At 33.8% G+C, this 18,211-nt stretch overlaps 7 protein-coding genes and 1 long non-coding RNA gene across 9 annotated transcripts in view; 3 read left to right on the top strand and 5 right to left on the bottom strand.

The window, feature by feature from the left end:
• Window positions 1-8,015, bottom strand: part of Map205 (Microtubule-associated protein 205) — a 34,192-nt gene extending 26,177 nt beyond the window's left edge. The window contains exon 1 of the mRNA XM_036369532.2: window positions 5,615-8,015. Coding sequence (XP_036225425.2) covers window positions 5,615-7,708 — 2,094 coding nt within the window. The 5' untranslated portion in view covers window positions 7,709-8,015. The remainder of the gene's footprint in view (window positions 1-5,614) is intronic.
• Window positions 4,678-8,027, top strand: LOC138855801 (uncharacterized). The gene is made up of 2 exons (XR_011394920.1): window positions 4,678-4,949; window positions 5,286-8,027. It is a non-coding gene; the product is annotated as an uncharacterized lncRNA (long non-coding RNA).
• Window positions 8,028-8,631: 604 nt separating this feature from the next.
• Window positions 8,632-10,178, top strand: LOC106622886 (uncharacterized). The gene is made up of 3 exons (XM_014242216.3): window positions 8,632-9,165; window positions 9,238-9,585; window positions 9,641-10,178. Exons 1-3 carry the CDS (start codon window positions 8,748-8,750, stop codon window positions 10,096-10,098), a joined length of 1,224 nt encoding a protein of 407 aa, XP_014097691.3. The 5' UTR covers window positions 8,632-8,747; the 3' UTR covers window positions 10,099-10,178.
• LOC106622888 (cysteine-rich DPF motif domain-containing protein 1) lies at window positions 10,107-12,169 on the bottom strand. 2 transcript variants are annotated; one of them, XM_014242218.3, is made up of 2 exons: window positions 12,028-12,169; window positions 10,107-10,690 (listed from the first exon to the last, which is right to left on the bottom strand). In XM_014242218.3, exon 2 carries the CDS (start codon window positions 10,680-10,682, stop codon window positions 10,176-10,178), a length of 507 nt encoding a protein of 168 aa, XP_014097693.3. In that variant the 5' UTR covers window positions 10,683-10,690; window positions 12,028-12,169; the 3' UTR covers window positions 10,107-10,175. The 2 variants fall into 2 exon arrangements, with proteins under 2 accessions (XP_014097693.3, XP_069961918.1); XM_070105817.1 differs by lacking the exon at window positions 12,028-12,169 and adding an exon at window positions 10,762-10,901.
• Window positions 10,731-12,168, bottom strand: LOC106622887 (putative transferase CAF17 homolog, mitochondrial). Its single transcript, XM_014242217.3, has 2 exons — window positions 12,028-12,168; window positions 10,731-11,966 (listed from the first exon to the last, which is right to left on the bottom strand). The coding sequence occupies exon 2, from the start codon at window positions 11,954-11,956 to the stop codon at window positions 10,892-10,894; it is 1,065 nt and encodes a 354-aa protein (XP_014097692.2). The 5' UTR covers window positions 11,957-11,966; window positions 12,028-12,168; the 3' UTR covers window positions 10,731-10,891.
• Window positions 12,170-12,383: 214 nt separating the features above from the next.
• On the bottom strand, window positions 12,384-14,164 carry LOC106622884 (saccharopine dehydrogenase-like oxidoreductase). Its single transcript, XM_014242214.3, has 2 exons — window positions 14,007-14,164; window positions 12,384-13,938 (listed from the first exon to the last, which is right to left on the bottom strand). Exon 2 carries the CDS (start codon window positions 13,795-13,797, stop codon window positions 12,511-12,513), a length of 1,287 nt encoding a protein of 428 aa, XP_014097689.3. The 5' UTR covers window positions 13,798-13,938; window positions 14,007-14,164; the 3' UTR covers window positions 12,384-12,510.
• A 433-nt stretch (window positions 14,165-14,597) lies between these two features.
• Window positions 14,598-16,104, top strand: LOC106622874 (aprataxin and PNK-like factor). Its single transcript, XM_036371177.2, has 3 exons — window positions 14,598-15,388; window positions 15,454-15,617; window positions 15,734-16,104. The coding sequence occupies exons 1-3, from the start codon at window positions 14,802-14,804 to the stop codon at window positions 15,943-15,945; spliced, it is 963 nt and encodes a 320-aa protein (XP_036227070.2). The 5' UTR covers window positions 14,598-14,801; the 3' UTR covers window positions 15,946-16,104.
• Window positions 16,105-16,522: 418 nt separating this feature from the next.
• Window positions 16,523-17,747, bottom strand: Trax (Translin associated factor X). The gene is made up of 3 exons (XM_014242215.3): window positions 17,039-17,747; window positions 16,799-16,958; window positions 16,523-16,746 (listed from the first exon to the last, which is right to left on the bottom strand). Exons 1-3 carry the CDS (start codon window positions 17,610-17,612, stop codon window positions 16,563-16,565), a joined length of 918 nt encoding a protein of 305 aa, XP_014097690.2. The 5' UTR covers window positions 17,613-17,747; the 3' UTR covers window positions 16,523-16,562.
• Between the last annotated feature and the right edge of the window lie 464 nt (window positions 17,748-18,211).

The raw sequence follows: 18,211 nt of genomic DNA, 5'->3' as shown, positions 1-18,211 counted from the left end.
CTACTCCTCATTGCAAGGTTTATACTTCTCCTCAAATGTGTATGTATTGATCTGTGTTATTGATTTGAAAGCGTTAATAAACTTATGTACATACACAGGTATTGACTGTCAAAAATTTTAATTGCATACAATTTAATTATCCGCCAGAAATTGTTAAATTACAATAATTTGTACACTGCTTTAACACCGTAGCAGCAGCGTTAATTGTAACATAGCTCAAAACAAGCGTTTAAAATGTATCAAAAGAAAAAGTGTTTGAGCGCAACATTACTATCTATTACGCTCCAAATACGTGGTATTAACTAAACGTATTTTTTTTTTTTTTTACAAAATTCCAAATGTATGTACCGCATATGTAGAAATATATTATTATATAGTATTGAAAAAGAACAATGCGACGTTACATTTGGAATGTGCTACTCTATGTACAAGAAGTGACATATATTAAATAATATAATATATATATGATATTAAAAATTTTTAAATGCTTATGTGCAATATTTTGATAGATATATATGTATTTATATATGTACATGTAAGTAACAAAAATTGCTTTTAGATAGGTAACTAGTTATAAAAAACGAAGACACCATTTCGAAAAGTCATCGAATTTTTATGACACCATCTATGAAAATAACGGCATTAACGAACCACTATCAAAGCGGTTTAAATAAGCCGCGTAAAAATGCAAGGCTTGTACTTGTAGTACGTGAATTCTTTTTTTATTTTCACCAAGTGCATTATTATTTTGTTCATATTACTATATTCTTTTTTATTTGGCTATTCGCTTTTTGCATAATCTTACCGTTCACATTTTGTTGATAATTTATACAGCGATATAAATATGTACATATGTACATGCATACATGTTGCCGCGTACGCGCCGATGATTCATTGTAAAACGAATGGGTGATTTTGTGCTTCTGGTTTGATCAGCAGTAAAACAGTCGCACTGAAACTTGATTCCCATTCAACACGGCGTTCATTCATTTAATCATTCGCTACCTATTGTCTAGCCAGTATTAGTTTTGCGCTGCCAGAAGGCCGATCGCCCAGTTACTCAGTCCAATCCAATTCAATTAACATCAATCTAATTTTCTAAATATGAGTGTCGCATAAGGCTTTCTAGATCAGATCAGATAAAATACTTGTAGTAACGTCAAACAGATGAGTAGCGTGGGTAGAAAAATTCGTATGGCAGTTATCATGCTCCGTAATATAACCGGCTGCCGGTTTGGAATAATACTGGGAATTTTGTATGTAAATCGACAAGCTTTACAAACATTATGGCGCATGCTTTAATTAGTACGAAAGTAATTTTTAATTAATTTTAATATGATACATCACGCAATACGAAATGTTGACTTTCAAAGAGAGATTGAGTTCTCCTCTGACAAACCCAAATTACAGTAAAACAGATCGATAATACAGTAAGTAAGTAAGGTATTATTACCGTTCCCACGACAGTCGGGTCTACGTAACCGAAACGGACCCGGATTTTTATCCGGCCAAGGACTGACAGTAAGTATTGCCCTGTAGCTTATTCTCGAAAAAGCAGGCTAATACACAAAGGTACATACATTAGCATATAATGTGGCTTTTTTGAAACTTATGAACTAACAATATTACTAACGCGGTAATTTTAAAATAAATGCACTAAAAAAAAATTAAAAACGTTGAAAATGTCTCATGCCTAGTTCGCTGATCTGTTATATTAACATCATCAAGCAAATTCCACTGTTTTAACCGAGAGCCTAAAAGCTCTGCTTTATTATTTGGTAAATTTAAATATCTTATTAGGTCATTATAATCTTCTGTAGTAATGAGATGGTATTTTGGTTGTTCTGGGGTAGGTAAAAACTCTTTATCGGACTTACTTTAAATGAACTCAGCGATGAGTTATTTTTTTGAGATAGGTTCTTTGGTGGCCCAGGCACTGGTCGAGTTAGGTCATGTGGAATTGGAGCAGAAGAAGATGCAAGGTCAGGATATTCAACAGGTTTTGCATTTTTACCTCTACGTCGTTTACTCGAGTTAACAATACAAAAGTAGCAATCATGGACATGGTTCCTTTGTTCACGCCAAATTCTTGGTGTCGCAAACTTCATAGACCTTTTTTCACCTCGACACCAGCCTAAACTATAGAATTTGAATCAATTTCTATCACAGTAGATTTGCCGCTCAATTAAAAATCGCTCACCTTCCAAACATCTTTTACAATAACTACAAGCAACATGTGGAGTTCATGATTTATCTTGATTTCGAACAGTACAGTCAAAATATGCTTCATAGGTATCGCAGAGAACTTGACATGACTCTAACTCATATTTAGTGTCTCTAACTTTCATAAATTCACCACATATATAATAAAATGCATCAGCATCGTATTTACACTTTCTCGATGACATTTTAACGTTTTCTGGATATGTACGAAACACGTGATCGTCATTTATCACTTGAGTGCCATCTGGAGGCACTCTCTGAATATAAAAACTCCACTCCAATTTCGCGGAATTTTTGAATGCATTAAAACTGATTAAAAAATAAAAATAAATCGCAAAAGCAAACTTTATACCAAAAAAAAAGTATTTTCTTTCCGTTTTTGTGTCTAAATAATTGAAAAATCATAGTATAAAGTTTAGGACAAACAACAATTATTTTTTTGTTGACCCGTGTTATAGATTATTTTGTTCTTACGCTTCAAATTTTCAGATAGAGAGAAACCTATTTGAAATAGGTATATGGTAAATCTTCGTAATTCTAGTGTTAATAAAAAGTTAAGTATTATCAGCAGACAACTTTTAAAGGAACTGTCAGGAATTTAAATTGACAATAAAATAGAATCATGGAGCCAAAACTCGTAGTAACATAGTAGACTATTATAATTAAAAATGCATTTAAGTTAGAATTTTGTTGCAAAACCTTTATTTATTGCCGAGTACGGCAGCGCACCTTTTCGGCTTAGGCTCCACTAAAGTTTTACACACTAAATTCGATATTGAATACCATGCCTCTTGGACATTTTCCCATAGTTTCTCCTTATTTTGTGTTTGAAAAAAAGCCATCCGATTTTTCTGCTGCCATTTTGTCAACATTGGGATTTTCTGGGACAATCTTCCGAAGAGACTCTTTTCTAAAAGGCGACGCACAATAGTTATCGAAGAAATTTATACACCCAATTCTCTTTGGATAGCCACGGAGGACTTCAAAGGATCGCGTTTTGATAAAATCTCTATGTAATCGTCATCATGAGACGGATTTTTTTTTTGAGGTTTTAGAGCAGTAAACACAAATTTTGGGGATTTTTTTTATAATTTTTGAAATTTCCCTTTAGGTATAACCGTTATATTGTAAATTTTGTATAAGCCTAAGCTTTGCCGCTGTGCACAGCTTTCCTCGGCCCATTTCTTCCACAAATAATACTTAAATATAACAAAATGTCAAGTTTTGACAAATATCCCAAAGAGTATACACGTACAATATTATTATTTTTTTTACTAAATAACGCCTAATATTGATATTTTTATTCCTTGATTATATTTTTTTGTCACGACAACAAATGCACACTTTTGTTTAATTTGAACACATAAATAACGGTTAAATGTAACAGAGCTACCGTCTTGGTGTTTTAAAATATAAATATTGTAAGAATCGATTACAGGCAAAATGTATCCGAAATCTATCGGACAAATAATATAGATTGTTAATTAATTCAAAACCATCTACGTACTTGATTCTATTTTTTTGTCAGTAACTGTATGTAGCTATATTTGAAAAAAGGATTTGAACAACTTAAACGGATTCGAAAATAGTTAATTATTTTCCACTTCATTTTTATTAATTTCAATTAATAAATCTAAAAATTAGTCACACCATTTTAAGTGTCGCCATAAGTCGACTAGTCGAAAAAAATGTCTTGCCAGAGATAAGGGCTTATATTGTAAGTCAATTATGATAATCACTCCAAAGCGAACGCTGAACGCGACAATGTCACTCCACCTTAGGCGTATGTTTATATTTACAATTTTTGTTTTCTTTTAGGTCTTCATTCATTGAATTTTTGTTTACAAACAAAAAACCGTTTGAGTTGTATAGATGTATATACAAACGCACATACATACATATGTACATATATACAATAAGTTACCATTGATAATGGGCATTTACGTTTAATGTAAAAGGGATACCTTTAAATTAAATTTTATTGCATCAATGAATGAACGTTTATGTCAAATGTAATCATCTTTGTAAACAAAATTATACTCATTACAAGATAAATAAATATACTATATACTGTTAAGGGAGAGCAATGCAATAACTGTAAGAAGTTTGATAACAATATGACCTAATTCACTCAACCACTTCCTATGACTTTCATGTTACAACAAAAACTACAACGCTCATTTACATACATGCATATGTATAACGTAACCGTTTCCTTAGGAGTACACCACATATATATGTGCATGAAATATATGTATTTTAGAAGTTTATATATAAAATATTCAATTTATATAACTGCTAATAACAGTAAATGCAACAACCAATAGCATACACAAAAATTTTAGGAATTAGTGGGACTGATACCCTTTACGTTACTTTTCTTCACAACAATTAACATTACTTTTACAACTGAATAATGGTATCCTTACCAAATGCATGCAAACGTAAATGGCTTCGACATAATAGTCAATATGCACTTGTGTATGACAAGCTTTTATTTGTACGTACAAGAACGAAATTCATAACAGTCATATATGTACATATGACTATCAAAAATGAAATTTTCATCTGAAATTAGCTTTATTCAAATATAATATTATATATCCTAAATGAAAATTAAATAACCATAAGGTGCGTTAAAAAAAATTATATTAACAGCTCCTCCCGAGTTACAAGGAGAAATTAAAACTATTTCGCAATTTCCTAATATGTCTATACATAAGTAGGTATGTATATGTATATAAAACATAGCAACGATCAATAAATTTGTACATTCATATAAACCTAAATGTGGGTATGCTTTGTGTTTGAACATGTACACTTATGTACATACATCAATATATGTAGATATGTATATGAACATATACATGCATATATGAATACATATGTACAAGTATATACCATACTTGGAAAGCAAATAAATCAATTGAAGTAAAACTTTCATATATATTATATAAGCGAAAGGCTACAAACACTTCAATTGCCCACACCTTAATCTGTACTAATACTCTCTCAATATTTAAATAAATAAATAACTCCACTGCTATTTATTTTTTTGCAAGAACAATGACAGCATGTACCTTGAAGACGAAAATCTAACGAGAATGAAAACGAGTTTGAAGGACGATTTCACCTCACTTCGGCAAAAACTCCGACTGTTGTGAGAAAACTGCAGTGTAACGCAGTATACCAACAAATTTAATGATTTATCCTGTGCTAAATGGCGGAAAAGTTTTGCAATAAGCAAGATGATATAAAATAAACCTTAAACAATTTTATTACATATACATATATATATTTGGCATATTTAATTAAATTTATATTTGCCTCAAAATTGAATACAAAAAAAAGTGTTTGTATAAAAAAATAAAAGTTAAAGAGTGCTTCATACCTGTGAGAGGATTCCATCATTTGAAGATATTATTAAATCATCCATTTTCTGCTCAAGCTCTTCTGTTGTTTCACTTAAAGTTGCTTGTTCTTTGGTTTCTTCGATTAGGTGTTTCTCTTCAGTTGATACAGGAGAAGGTGATATCATATCAGCACCAATTGATTTCTGTGTAGGCGTAAACTCTGGGGCGAATATATTTAAAGACGTAGGCGAAGTATCGAAACCAGTCCTTGGCTCACATTCAAAAGTGTCAGGTGCCGAGCTTCGCACACTCTCAAATGAAGGATCATCGATGACAGTTTTCTGTTCCTCTACGCTGGTGATTTCATTTTCATCAGTATACAAATTCGGTTCATCAACAGACGTAAACTCGATGTCCGACGAATGTTGATGACGTGCCTCAGAGGAAGTACTTTCTAGATAAAATGATTCTTGCATATTTGCAGCGTTGTCCATATCGATCGGAATTTGTGGAATATCCTTCACTGAGGAATGTAATTCATTTTGCAAATTCATTTGCATTTCTTCCGTAGACGGCGAATGTGATATATTTTCTTTTTCTTCTACATCAAGCAACTCTTTCCCCTCAACCGCAAATCCTTGATGTGATAATTCTTCAACAAATGAATTGTTCAAATCTATTGGTAATGGTTGTACCGTATTAAATACATCTTCGATAATTTGAACATTTTCTTTAGGGTTCTCATGTATTTCGTCGGGTTTTTCAACATTAAGCGGTTGTAAGTCCGTATCCAAATCGACAGAAGTCTCGGGACCATGATCGATCAGGTTTAATGGCGATTGACTGAGCCTATCTGAACAATATTCATTTGCATTTCTTTCTAATTCAAGCATATTCACGCCACAATTATTGTGACTTTCCAAATGTTCATTAATTAATTGCTTTTGCTGTGAGTGCTCTACCGTACCCATACCAATCAAATCGTCTTCTTGCTCCAATTCATGCGGACGTTTTGCAGCTTCGTGCTCAAAATCATTTTCTTCTGGTAAAGCAATGGCGTCCAAGTTGGATTCTGCACTTCCCTTGCGTGGACTCTGAGCAACGAAATCATCATCGCCCAGTAGGTGTCGTGCAAGTGAGTTTGGTTGTGTTCGTAGTTTTATTTCCTCAGCACTATTTGAAGCATATTCTTCAACAACAAATACTTTATTATCGTTGTTACCGATAGTTGGAGAAGTAGGGCTTGAACCAAAGCTTGGAACAAATTCTATTGCATTCGGATTTAATTGAGAGTGCATTTCTGATTCATAATCAATATTTTCCTCTAAAGGAATATTACCATGGACATTTGTAAGTGATGGAAATTTGTTTTCTTTGTCCTCATCGCTTCTTATAATATTGCCTTCTGTTGGTATTTGCTGTAATTCTTGTGGTGGAGCACTCTCACTAAGGCTATTTGTTCGATTAGTATTATTGGTTGCTAACGAACTAGGATCGTCCTCTTCGGTCTCATCCGTCATGCTTCCAATATTAGTACCTTCTTCCAACAGATCTTCAACTTGTTTTGGTATTAATTGCTTTTGTGGTATATGTTCAATTTGCATTTGCACTTGCAACACACCAGTTTCTGCATAGCCGTCTTCACCGGTTGTAGAGGTAGTATTTGAAGTTGTTGAAAAATCACCATCATTTTTTATTACTTCTACGTCGACTTCTTCATTCTCTTCAATGCCGGTTGCGGCATTGTCAGCGTCTGCGCCAACTGCGACTGAAATGCCAACGACACCGTTACCAACTTCGTGATGGTCTAGCAAGAGTATATCGGCACCGACATCACCATGTTCGTATCCATATCCATGCCCGTTGCCAACTTCCTCTACGTCTTCCACGTCTTTACAAGCCACACTGGCTTTCAACTGCTGTTGTTGCTGTTGCTTTTCGCTCTGCTGCCCTTCTTTAATATATTTCCATTCCTCTTCATCATGCTCTTCATGCACCTCGAATTTTCCCCCAATCTCATCTACAGCAACATTATCACACACACCATCACCACTATCCATCTGTAAATTCTCCATTAAATGTTGAGAATTTTGCAGAAAATTGTCCAAATGCGCATTATCCTCGTGCTCCATTTTAACGTAACGTTTTTATCCGTAATTTCTTATTCCCTTTTACTTTGTTCACGCCTACTGGACCTTATTCTCTTTCCTTCTTAGCTCAGACTACCAAGAGTACTCAAAATTGTGAAAACAATCTTTGTCTGAATTTAAATAATTAAACGTCACACGAACTTTTAACACATACAGTTCAAAAATTGCTCAATGTTCCCCGTTTAGATTTAATATTTTCAACTTTTTCCCCAACAAACTTTCTGTATGAGTCTTCACAAATTTGCTGCACTTTTCGCACTGTGGAGATTTCAAAACCGACCGAAGAACACACCCGGCAAAATTATCCAACTGGCGCACGAACCAAATGGGCGGCACGAAATACATTCGTTTATGGTGTTGCCACCATGCTAGAGACTATTATTGTTGAAGGTATACCACCATGTTTGCAAAAAACTATTAAGTTAAGGCGCTAAGTTAATTCAGAAGAATGCAACCGAGTGATAATAGCAGAGAATATGTGATAAAAATAAGTATGAGCATATTTATGAAAATTTTTCATTTCCCAATTTTGTAACACCAAAATTAGCAAATATTATTAAAAAAGTAAACAAGTCACTGTTATCAATGCTACATGTTTGTAAACAAAAATTGATGACGTATATGTGACATGACATGTTTATTGTTTGTTCTACTTCTTCCATGTATGTTTTTTACATATTTCTGCTAAATAGTACCGAATATTTGGTGTATTTCAGCTCTATAAGTGATTCAATCGAGCGTCATCCAAAATACGATTTACATCTTCTCGTTCTTTCAAATTCTCTAGTTTTAATATAAGTTTTGTATTTCTTATCAACTCGGTTCACATTATGTAGTAAATGAACATTTGTTTTTATAGGAAATGATGATGGTGGAATTGACTAAACAATATTATAAAAAGGTGGCATCATTTTTAACTAAACATGTGGAGCTGATCGAATTTTAAGTTTCAGGTGGAAGTTTTTGCGGTGCAAATATATCAGAAATAAAACATATATTTGATTGAAAGGATATAAACAAAATGACGAAGAGTAAGAATTCTGACTTAAAGAGTAATAATATAAAGGGAAATGTGTTGGAGAAAAGTAAAATAATTAAAAAGGACAAGAAAAAACGCGTCGAGGATAAGAAAAAGTTACAGCAAGCCGTTACGAAAAAAGCTGAAAATCCCACGACTGCTGCAACAAACGGAAATACTGAAGCAGGTGCCGTTGTTAAACACAAGAAACCAAAGAAGAATAAGTCCAAAGAAAACAAGGCGACAATTGACGCATCTGCAAAGGATAGCAGTAGCAAAACCTTAGAAATAACCGAAAAGAAAAAGGCTAAAAAATTGGCTAAAAGATTAAAAAAGAAAGCTGTCAAAAATACACCTAAAGGAAAAGACAATGTAAAGAATTTAAAGTCAAAGTCACTTCTGGATAAGTCAGATAGCAAAGGTAACAAAGGTTAAAATTAATTTTCGTATAGATCGATCTATATAAAACATCTCGTAAATGTCCCTTATTTAGAAAAAAAAGACCATGATCCAATCAATGCTGCATGCACCGTATTTGTTGGAAATTTACCCGTGAATACAAAGCGTCCTCAATTAATTCGTTTGTTCAAGGATTATGGACCGGTTAATGGTATTCGTTTCAGATCAGCCAATGGAAAAATTTTATTTAAACATAAAGATCGAAAAGAGGCTGGATCTCTAAGCGCTTGGATTGTCCTCAAGGATGCAGAGACAGTAACACGTGCATTGGCCTTAAATGGAACCGTTTTCAAAAATAATCACTTACGTGTGACACGTGGAAATGAAAAGAGTAGTTCTATGGATACGAAACGTACAATTTTTGTCGGTAACCTGAAATACAGTAAGTTCAAAAATAATCAATAAGGCTGTTATTTTAAATGTTAAATACATTTTAGGTGCCAATGAAGAGAAGTTGCGTGAAATATTTTCCTCCTGTGGTGACATTGAATACGTGAGGTGCTTAAATGATGATAAGGGGTGTAAAGGTGTGGCATATGTTTGTTTTAAAGCTCCAGAAGCTGTAGGTTTGGCATTGGAACTTAATGAAACTATATTAGATGAACGTCCAATTCACGTTGAACGATATTCTGTTAAAAAATTGGGTGCAAAGAAAACAAGAGATGTAGCAGAGGGAGAGATTAAAAAGAAGTCAGCCGGTGGAACGATTCGAAAGGACAAAACAAAGAAAATTAAAGGAGATAACTTAAAAACAAAACAAGGTACTGACACGAGCAAAAAATCCAAGTTTCGTGGTGTTAAAGTCGAAGGTGCGAATGTAAAGAAGCAAAAGAAAAAAGTGACAAGCCAAATGCAAAAATTAGCCAAGAAGATTGCGCCGAAGGAAAAGTCTTAATCGAATGATTACGTCGTAGTTTAAAAAATACAAACATTTTTGTATTTAGAGTTATTAAAAAGTACAATTTATAAATACTATTTTTTTATTTTTATTTCTAATTGCTTCCTTAATTTTGCTTGTGATTCTATGGGAAACTTATTTTTATATTTTTTTGCGCAAGCCAAACAATAAGTACATGTATAGTAAAAACTACATTCCGCTCCTTTGCAAACGACATTTTCGCATACTGTACACTTGGCACCTATTATTACAAAGTACTCTGCTTTGGGTTTCCAACGAATTGGAGGTGGTTGAAAAGGATCACGTAGCACAAAAGAATCCTCCAAAAGCTTAATTCCATACACAAAGGCCGGAGTTTTGCCATAATAATCAACCATTTCCAACATATTGCACGTAGAACATTGAAATTTAATTTTTGGGACGCGTTCGTCGCTTTGTTCACATTTTTCTGAACTTTTTATAACATTTTCAGCTGCTTCCAAACGTGAAATTTCTGCCTCATCGTCTTTCACATTTAACTGTAAATCATCGTAACTATTTAAGTTGCATGGGGATCTCTCCGAGATTTTAGAATCTTCCATAGCGCCGTCTGCAAGAGAATTCGCAACAAAACATTGAAATATCCAAAATCTCAATGCATTCATATATTTATTTATATACCATTAATTTGAGGTTTTAAACATCATAGCATAATAGATAAACTCGATATTACATAAAAATCACCAACGACTACTATCCACTAGTTAACAATAAGTAAAAATACAAGTTTAGAGTTTAGAAAATTTCAAATCTAGCAGCCTTCAACTCGAGCTTTTTTTGGCAGTTCAGATGGCCACCAATACGGTTTTTCTACGTAGCATATATTGCCATCCACAAACAATTTGGTTGAACCTAAAGCTTGTTCTACACGCAAAAGTCCTAAAGCCCTATCTAAATTTGCTGCGCGGATTACACCAACATTGGTGCCTGCTTCCGTTGAGATATTTATCGATTTTGGTGAAGCCGGAACAGATAAACGCAAAGGCATTATACGCTTTCGCACTACTCCTGTGTGATGAACCCGTGCCGTTAATTCCTGGCCAAGATAGCATCCTTTATGAAAGCTTACACCATGCATATAATCACAATTAGCTTCTAGTGGAAAACTTTTGCCTGGCGGAAGATCTTGAACCCCTTCTCCAACGCCATAACGATAACGATGCATGCGATAGTTACAGTCATTGGTAGGTTTTGCTACCGTAATATCACCGGATTTAGAAAACATGTTTGCTAAATCTTTCCATGTTTTATCAGTTTTTGTTATGACACGTGTACCTAGGTCACGTATGCGAGGATCTGGAGTAGAAATGACCTCTTGTCCCACTTGAACACTTGTGTCCATACGAACGACGCTTCCAACTGGATTAAAAACGATCCATGGTCTGTACTCTCCATCAACTGCATCAATTTGAATATTTCGCCTTACGCGATAGAGGCGCAAATGTCGACGTAATTCGTTTGATATAAATTTATCACATTCAATTAGGTAAGTATTCGGTTCAGGGGTACGATAAATTATAGAGTCATATAGTACTCTGCCGGCTTTGTTAAGGAACATTGTGTACATTGCAGAAGTTTTAGGAAGAGGTGTACTGCCCGACTGCAGATGAGTCATATCGTTTGTTATAAGTCCTTGCAAGAAGGGCACAACCTCTTCTCCCTTCACTCGCACTAAAACCCTGTCCGTTAATTGCTCAACAACCAAACGTTTATCAGCAAACTTTTCATTGCGTTGCACCCACATGAAGTTGTTTGTCGTCTCAATAAAACGCGCAAAACTTGATTTGATTTTTGTTAGACCTTTTAGGATGTTCATTTTAAAGCGTCTGCGAATGGCGGGACATCCCATTATTTTAATAAACAAGCAACAAATATAGAATCACTTACGTTCAAATATTCCGTTACTATTTCAACCTAATTTTCCTTTTTTCCTTTACAAAGCTATAGCACAAAAAAGTTTATATAAAAATTTCGAAAATTTATCTATACAATTTGTAACAAAAAGTTATCAAATTAATTCAAGGCAATATAGATGGGAAAATGCAAAAACAGCTGATGTCAATTACAACAGTTTGACAGATTTATTATTTTATTATCGATATTCCTTGCATGAAATGTAAGTGCACAAATTGCTTGACAATTATGATGCAATTAGTTATATTGTTTATCAACAAAATAAGATGCTGCAGAAAAAATATTAACAAATGCAACATTTATAACTTTTGCAATTTTAATCAAAGGCATATATATTTTTTATTATTATTATATGTTACATAATGCGGAAAAAAACTATAAAATTTCATAATTGAATAAAAACATAAATATCCGTTTTAAGTTTACTTGTAACATTTGTTATACATTAGTGCGTATTTACTTGTTAGCCAAAATTTCAAATTTAATGCCATGATCATGTTTTTCCAACTCAGATATTAAACTTGTTTTCGCAAAAGCAGCTCCTGGTGGTAAAACACCGCCATATCCCGGCAATTTATCGTTTTCCTTTAATATTATTACAGCCGTACTAAGTAAAGCTACACAGGTCGCACCATAACCAGGATTCGATCCCGACACTTTGACTGTTAATGTTTTGGTTGGTGGACCCGTATAGTGATCGGTTGGTTCTGACAGTCTCTCCGAACTTGGCCATCCCTTTGCTCTCATGATAAATGAAAAATGTGTTTGCTCCATCAAAGCTTCTGGAGGACCTTCGTGAGACGCAAATCCTAATGAAAAAACTTTAGGATATTTTAACAATAAGCGACGACTAAATGTAAACTTAGTTAAAAATCCAAACGAAACTGCAAATAAAGCAACTAGCACAGCTGCTATCCACGATTTAAAAGTAACATAAGGGTACATTTGAACAGGGCGCTTATGCTCATTTTCATAAAGGAAACGTTGTGAACGCATTACAACTGAACGATCTGGTCCAGGGAATGGGAGGCAAACTCCATTTACAATTTCAGAACGAAAAATAAGTGGTCGAGGTTTTAAAACAGGATTAAATTTCGGCAGTTTCTCTTCGTATAACTTCTTGCGTAATTCTTTTAGTTCGCCTGAATGGGCCAAACCAAGAACGGCGCTCTCCCAAGTACCATAATGAATTCGAGCACCTCCTTCAGAAACGTCTCCTTTTACGTAACTCTGCAGATAGCTTTCAACTGAATTTACAACACCATCAAAGTTTTTTTCTATAAAAACAACTCCAAGATCTGCCGGTATTGAATCAAATCCACATGCAGAAATTATAAAAACTTTTCGCTCTTGTGCTTGTTTATTATATTTCAGTTGCATTGTTTCCATGTATTGAGGTTCACCAGTAACATCCACTTGATGGGTGCCAGCTTCAAGACATGCTCGCACTACTGGCTCCCCAAAGAAGCGGTATGGTCCACAACAATTTACTAAAACACGACATCGCTTAGCCATGGCTAGAAGTGAACCTTCATTTTCTATATCAGCGATGATGATTGGAGTATCCATAAGATTTTTCTGCGCTTTTGCACCCATCTCTTGAAGTACTTTTTCTAGCTTTTCTTGACTACGTCCAGCGATACCCCAGCGGTAGTTTTGAAGTACACAAACAGCTTCAAAAACGGTGTATTTACCAGTAAATCCAGAAGCTCCAAATATTATAATATCTAATTTTTCCGACATTTCTGCTTTCGTGATTAATCACTTTTTTAGCAATATAAAGATAAATTATATAGTTTTTGTTGTAAATATTAAAGCGCTTATCTCCCCTGGTCAAAAGTCGAATTTTTATTATATCAGTAAACACGTCATAAACTCCACAGCCTAAAATAGATTGTAAGGCGATATTTGCATTTTCAGTATATAAAGTATAATTAATACCTGTATCTTACAGAGTTATTAAATGTCACGTATTCTTTCCCAATGATAACAATAAAAACCAAACTTAACTCAGCAACACCTTTGGAAAACCTTTGGCTCTGCCAGTCTGCCACCTGCTAAAGTCGAAATTTGAAAACTCCGAAAATTTACTGATTGGAATAACTTAGTGGTTATCTTTAATTTTAATATATTGCCAGACTTAAAAATTTATTCAACATACTCATATTACGTTATTAAGTATAATGGCTAATCCACATAGCACTTTTCCTTTGTTTTGCGTCAGATATTTGCTTTGACAGCAAAGTTCAATGTCTGCTTTTGTATGAGTATGTTCAGTAATTTTTTACGATTTCCCAAACAGTCGCCATTTTTATTAAAGAAGAACACTAGATTATAATCTACATTATCTGCTGAAAGCAAAGCGTTCATTTTGGCATACCCTTTGCTTTCTTCGCTTCGTTATTATTATATGAACGAAGAAAGTTGTATGTGAATGGACCATAATGAAAGTTAAATTAAAAATTGTGTAAAAAAAAAAAATATATTTATGATATAAATCGTGCCATTTTTCTGCATCATTGATAAAGTTGAAATCTTCATTTTAAATTGTTTGTGGTACTTAATAATATTTTCGTTATTGCTAGGTTGTTTTGTTACGCTAATGTCATATTGGCAGCGCTTCCCTGCGAAAGTATTACAAAATGAAATAAAACAAAAACTTTATCAAATGCGTCATTATTTCACAATAATTTGAAAGAACGAATAAACACTGTTATTTTAAACACAAATTGTACGGTAGATTACCAATGGATAGTGAATCCAAATTATGTTCAGAAAATTTAGAAAACCTGACAAATGAAAATGAACAAAATGGTTCCTTAAATCCAGAAATAGCAAGCAGGGAAAGTGTTGGCGCGCAATGCAACAAAGAACTTTCCGTAAAAATGATTGCAGAAATGAATGAAAATTCCGGCTATTCGGACAAAATAGAAGAGGTTAGTAAATCTGATGGTTCACGAAAACGAGATGCTGCTTGTACAGATCATTCTATGTCCAAACGCTGTAAGTTGTCTGAAGAAGAAACCTCAGTAATAACACCAAAGGCTTATGAAGAACCCCAGAACAAAGGACCTGAATTTCAGAATGACAAAGTAGTAGAGAGTACTGCTGACAGCAATACGGTAGAAGCCCGAAATCTGAAAGAGAACAATTGGGTGGTAAAAGTAAAAGTCGAGTGTACGACTGATAATAACGATGAACTTCATATCAATAATCTTCCTTTTGGTTCTGGAAATTCTAATCCGGTTAATATAAAACCCGCAGTTAAGGTAGAAAAGGCCGAAGCTAGTTCTACTTTAAGGCAGTCTTGCCGATTCGGCATCCGTTGCTATAGGTATTTAAAATATTATATTTTTATGAGTAAAGAATAATTACATAGCGTTTTGGTTATTTAATCAGACGAAATCCAATGCATCGTTCAGAAGAAGCTCACCCAGGCGATCACGACTACCGGAGACCTATTTATCCACCTCCTCCTAAAGGAACACCTGATTGTTCTTATGGCAATCAATGTTACCGTCGAAATCCAATACATTTTGAGCAGTTCAATCATCCTCCAGAAAGTAAATAAATACAAATTGCAAAACTAATTAAACATTAAATTTGATAAATTCAATTCGATTTTAGATTAAAAACTTTCTTTTTCGTATTTTAACTCGAATTCGATTTACTCTTTAAGCTGATTTTGAACAAAATTACAAAAACTATCGCCTGCGGCAAAGACGACGTCGACAACAGGGTGATGATAATATAAATAATAACAATTTTGAACTGGATGATGACTTTGAGGATCCGTTTAATGATGACGATGCATTCGATTCAGACTACGAGCCGAATAGTGATGACGAGGACGATGAGGATTATGATGCGTGCGATAGAGCTGAAGAATGATGATTCCGTAGTTGTTAGTTCTTTTTTATATATAAGTGTTTAATTGGTGTAACAAATAATCACAAAAGTATTTCAAAAAAATTGTAAGACATAAATGATTTGTAAATAACTTGATAAGTTTAATATAGATCCGAATAAATTGCAATTATTAATTTATAAGTTTACGCTATTGATTTTCAACAATTCCCTTAGATCAACAGCTGTGATATAGATATTTATGGCTTAAATGGTTAAGTTTTTAGATTTTCTTAAATTTTTGATGATGTATCACTTAGGGGAAGCATAATATTAAATTAACTGTTTTTTTGTATCACCCTGGAAGTTGTATTGAAAATTTTTTTATTTGATAATATAGCACAGATTGTTGTACTAGGCAACACTAAAATTTCCGCTCAAATTGTTCAAAGAGGATTATTATTATAGCATATAGCAGTCATTCAAACTGGCCGATCAACATCAAGCTCTTGTAAGAAATCTTCTGTATTTGTGAAGGATTCGTTACAACCGAAGTTAACGCTTTTGTTTGTTATCTTAAATAATTATACTACTAAATTTAGAAACTTTAATTTGAATAGAATTTGAGTGAATAATCATTTATTGTTGCTAAAAATTTTCTTTTAATAAAATCCTTCATCCAAATCATCATTCATTTTATTTTCAAACACAGCACCCCACTTCGCTGCTTCTCCACCACGCACTTTCACGTTATAGCAAACATTTTCAGCTTTTAAAACACTTTGACGCATTGTATAAATTTTACGAGATAATTCTCGAGAACGTTGTACATTAAGGCTTATATACCTGGAAGACATAAAATTTAATTGGATCGTTTTCGACCTGTATGTTTTAATACCCTGAGTAAAGCTGTTGTAGAACCTTGCACGTTTCCAAGCACACATCCGTTTCCCCACTGCCCAAGGAATTAATGCATCGTCTCATTAATTCACCAGTTAGATCTGCTATTCCCAAAATGTATTCTGTAGGGTCAACAATAAATTCAAACTTTTGGGGTACTGAAAACGTATAAATTCATATTAATTTTTATAATCGCGTAAAAATGTATAATAATATTGAATTTTTGCTAATACTATACCGGATTTAATATCATTTTCTATATCCACTTCATTTGGGCTATCTATTGATTTCTGAGAATCGTCTTTGATTGTATTAAGTTTATAATCTCGTTCATATTGCATTTTTTGTTGCAAAACCATCCAATCCGACATTGTGCCTGACATTTCGTCCGCACCATTTTTATAATACTCCATAAAACTATAGGCTTCGATGAATTCCTGTAATCCCGGTGAGTATGAGCACCTGTATTGATAGGGATCCTGTCCAGTTAGCTCCAAAGCTATAGACTTGAAATTTACCTCAATCACTTTTGTCAATCGTTGTTCGGCTTCTTCTAGTACTTTAGAACGATTGTTTTTTCTACCATCTATGGTATGTAAAAGAAAAATTATACGTTTTGCTTCAATGGTGATATCGCGGCTAAGTTTCACAATCCGTTCATATCGATCATGTTTGTCGTCCAGCTCAAGTGCATATTCCTGGAATACTTTTACAACGGGATTCAATTCCTCACCATAATTAGTATCACGATCACTTTTATGTTTTTGTTGATTCCGGCGGTTATTATGCCGAGAACGTGAATTTTGTGACATTTTTTATGTTATTATGCTTATATCGTCGTATACAATGCTTTAAAAACTCCAATTATTTACGAGTGCATATATTATCGTAAACGGGGCATATATACACACAACTATTACCTCTAACTGAAACAGATGCAACCAAATTAATCGATTTCCGAAACAAAGACTTGGAGACTCATCGATATTAGATTTATAGTTTAAGCGAAACCTACGTAAATGCATACTCATAGCAATTCCAGTAACCACCTCATCTTTACAGGCAATAATTATTGCTACAGTTATGAGTTTGCTAAAATCACTTAAAGAACAAAAATACCACTTCATAATTTATGTAGATAATTGTTTTTGAGAAATTCAGTACGAATCGATCTACGCTCTCCCATTCCAATTAATTGTCATCTGCATGTGCATGCATACACATAGAAATTTTGCTTCGCTTTGCGTCAGAGATTTGCTTTAACAAAAAAGTTCAATGTACGCTTTTGTCTGAGCAAATTGTTTCGCAGCTCTCATCTATTTATGATTTGCTAAGCAACAGTCGCCATTTTTATTACACACAAGAACATTGCTAGCTTCAATGGCAATGTAGATGGTTAGCAATGTGCATT

Source organism: Bactrocera oleae, chromosome 2, assembly GCF_042242935.1.
Source record: "Bactrocera oleae isolate idBacOlea1 chromosome 2, idBacOlea1, whole genome shotgun sequence".
NCBI classification, from domain to species: Eukaryota; Metazoa; Arthropoda; class Insecta; order Diptera; family Tephritidae; genus Bactrocera; species Bactrocera oleae.
This window is presented reverse-complemented; position numbering and strand designations above follow the sequence as displayed.

Excerpts from the sequence above, each read along its gene's own strand:
- LOC106622874 (XM_036371177.2), top strand. The coding sequence starts at position 14,802 with ATGGATAGTGAATCCAAATTATGTTCAGAAAATTTAGAAAACCTGACA. Across the intron at positions 15,389-15,453 it reads TTCGGCATCCGTTGCTATAG|ACGAAATCCAATGCATCGTT; the intron begins GTATTTAAAATA and ends TTATTTAATCAG. Across the intron at positions 15,618-15,733 it reads GTTCAATCATCCTCCAGAAA|CTGATTTTGAACAAAATTAC; the intron begins GTAAATAAATAC and ends TTACTCTTTAAG.
- LOC106622884 (XM_014242214.3), bottom strand. The coding sequence starts at position 13,797 with ATGTCGGAAAAATTAGATATTATAATATTTGGAGCTTCTGGATTTACT.
- Trax (XM_014242215.3), bottom strand. The coding sequence starts at position 17,612 with ATGTCACAAAATTCACGTTCTCGGCATAATAACCGCCGGAATCAACAA. Across the intron at positions 16,959-17,038 it reads AGAAAATGATATTAAATCCG|TACCCCAAAAGTTTGAATTT; the intron begins GTATAGTATTAG and ends ATACGTTTTCAG. Across the intron at positions 16,747-16,798 it reads CTACAACAGCTTTACTCAGG|GTATATAAGCCTTAATGTAC; the intron begins GTATTAAAACAT and ends TATGTCTTCCAG.
- LOC106622888 (XM_014242218.3), bottom strand. The coding sequence starts at position 10,682 with ATGGAAGATTCTAAAATCTCGGAGAGATCCCCATGCAACTTAAATAGT.
- LOC106622887 (XM_014242217.3), bottom strand. The coding sequence starts at position 11,956 with ATGAACATCCTAAAAGGTCTAACAAAAATCAAATCAAGTTTTGCGCGT.
- LOC106622886 (XM_014242216.3), top strand. The coding sequence starts at position 8,748 with ATGACGAAGAGTAAGAATTCTGACTTAAAGAGTAATAATATAAAGGGA. Across the intron at positions 9,166-9,237 it reads GGATAAGTCAGATAGCAAAG|AAAAAAAAGACCATGATCCA; the intron begins GTAACAAAGGTT and ends TCCCTTATTTAG. Across the intron at positions 9,586-9,640 it reads TGTCGGTAACCTGAAATACA|GTGCCAATGAAGAGAAGTTG; the intron begins GTAAGTTCAAAA and ends AATACATTTTAG.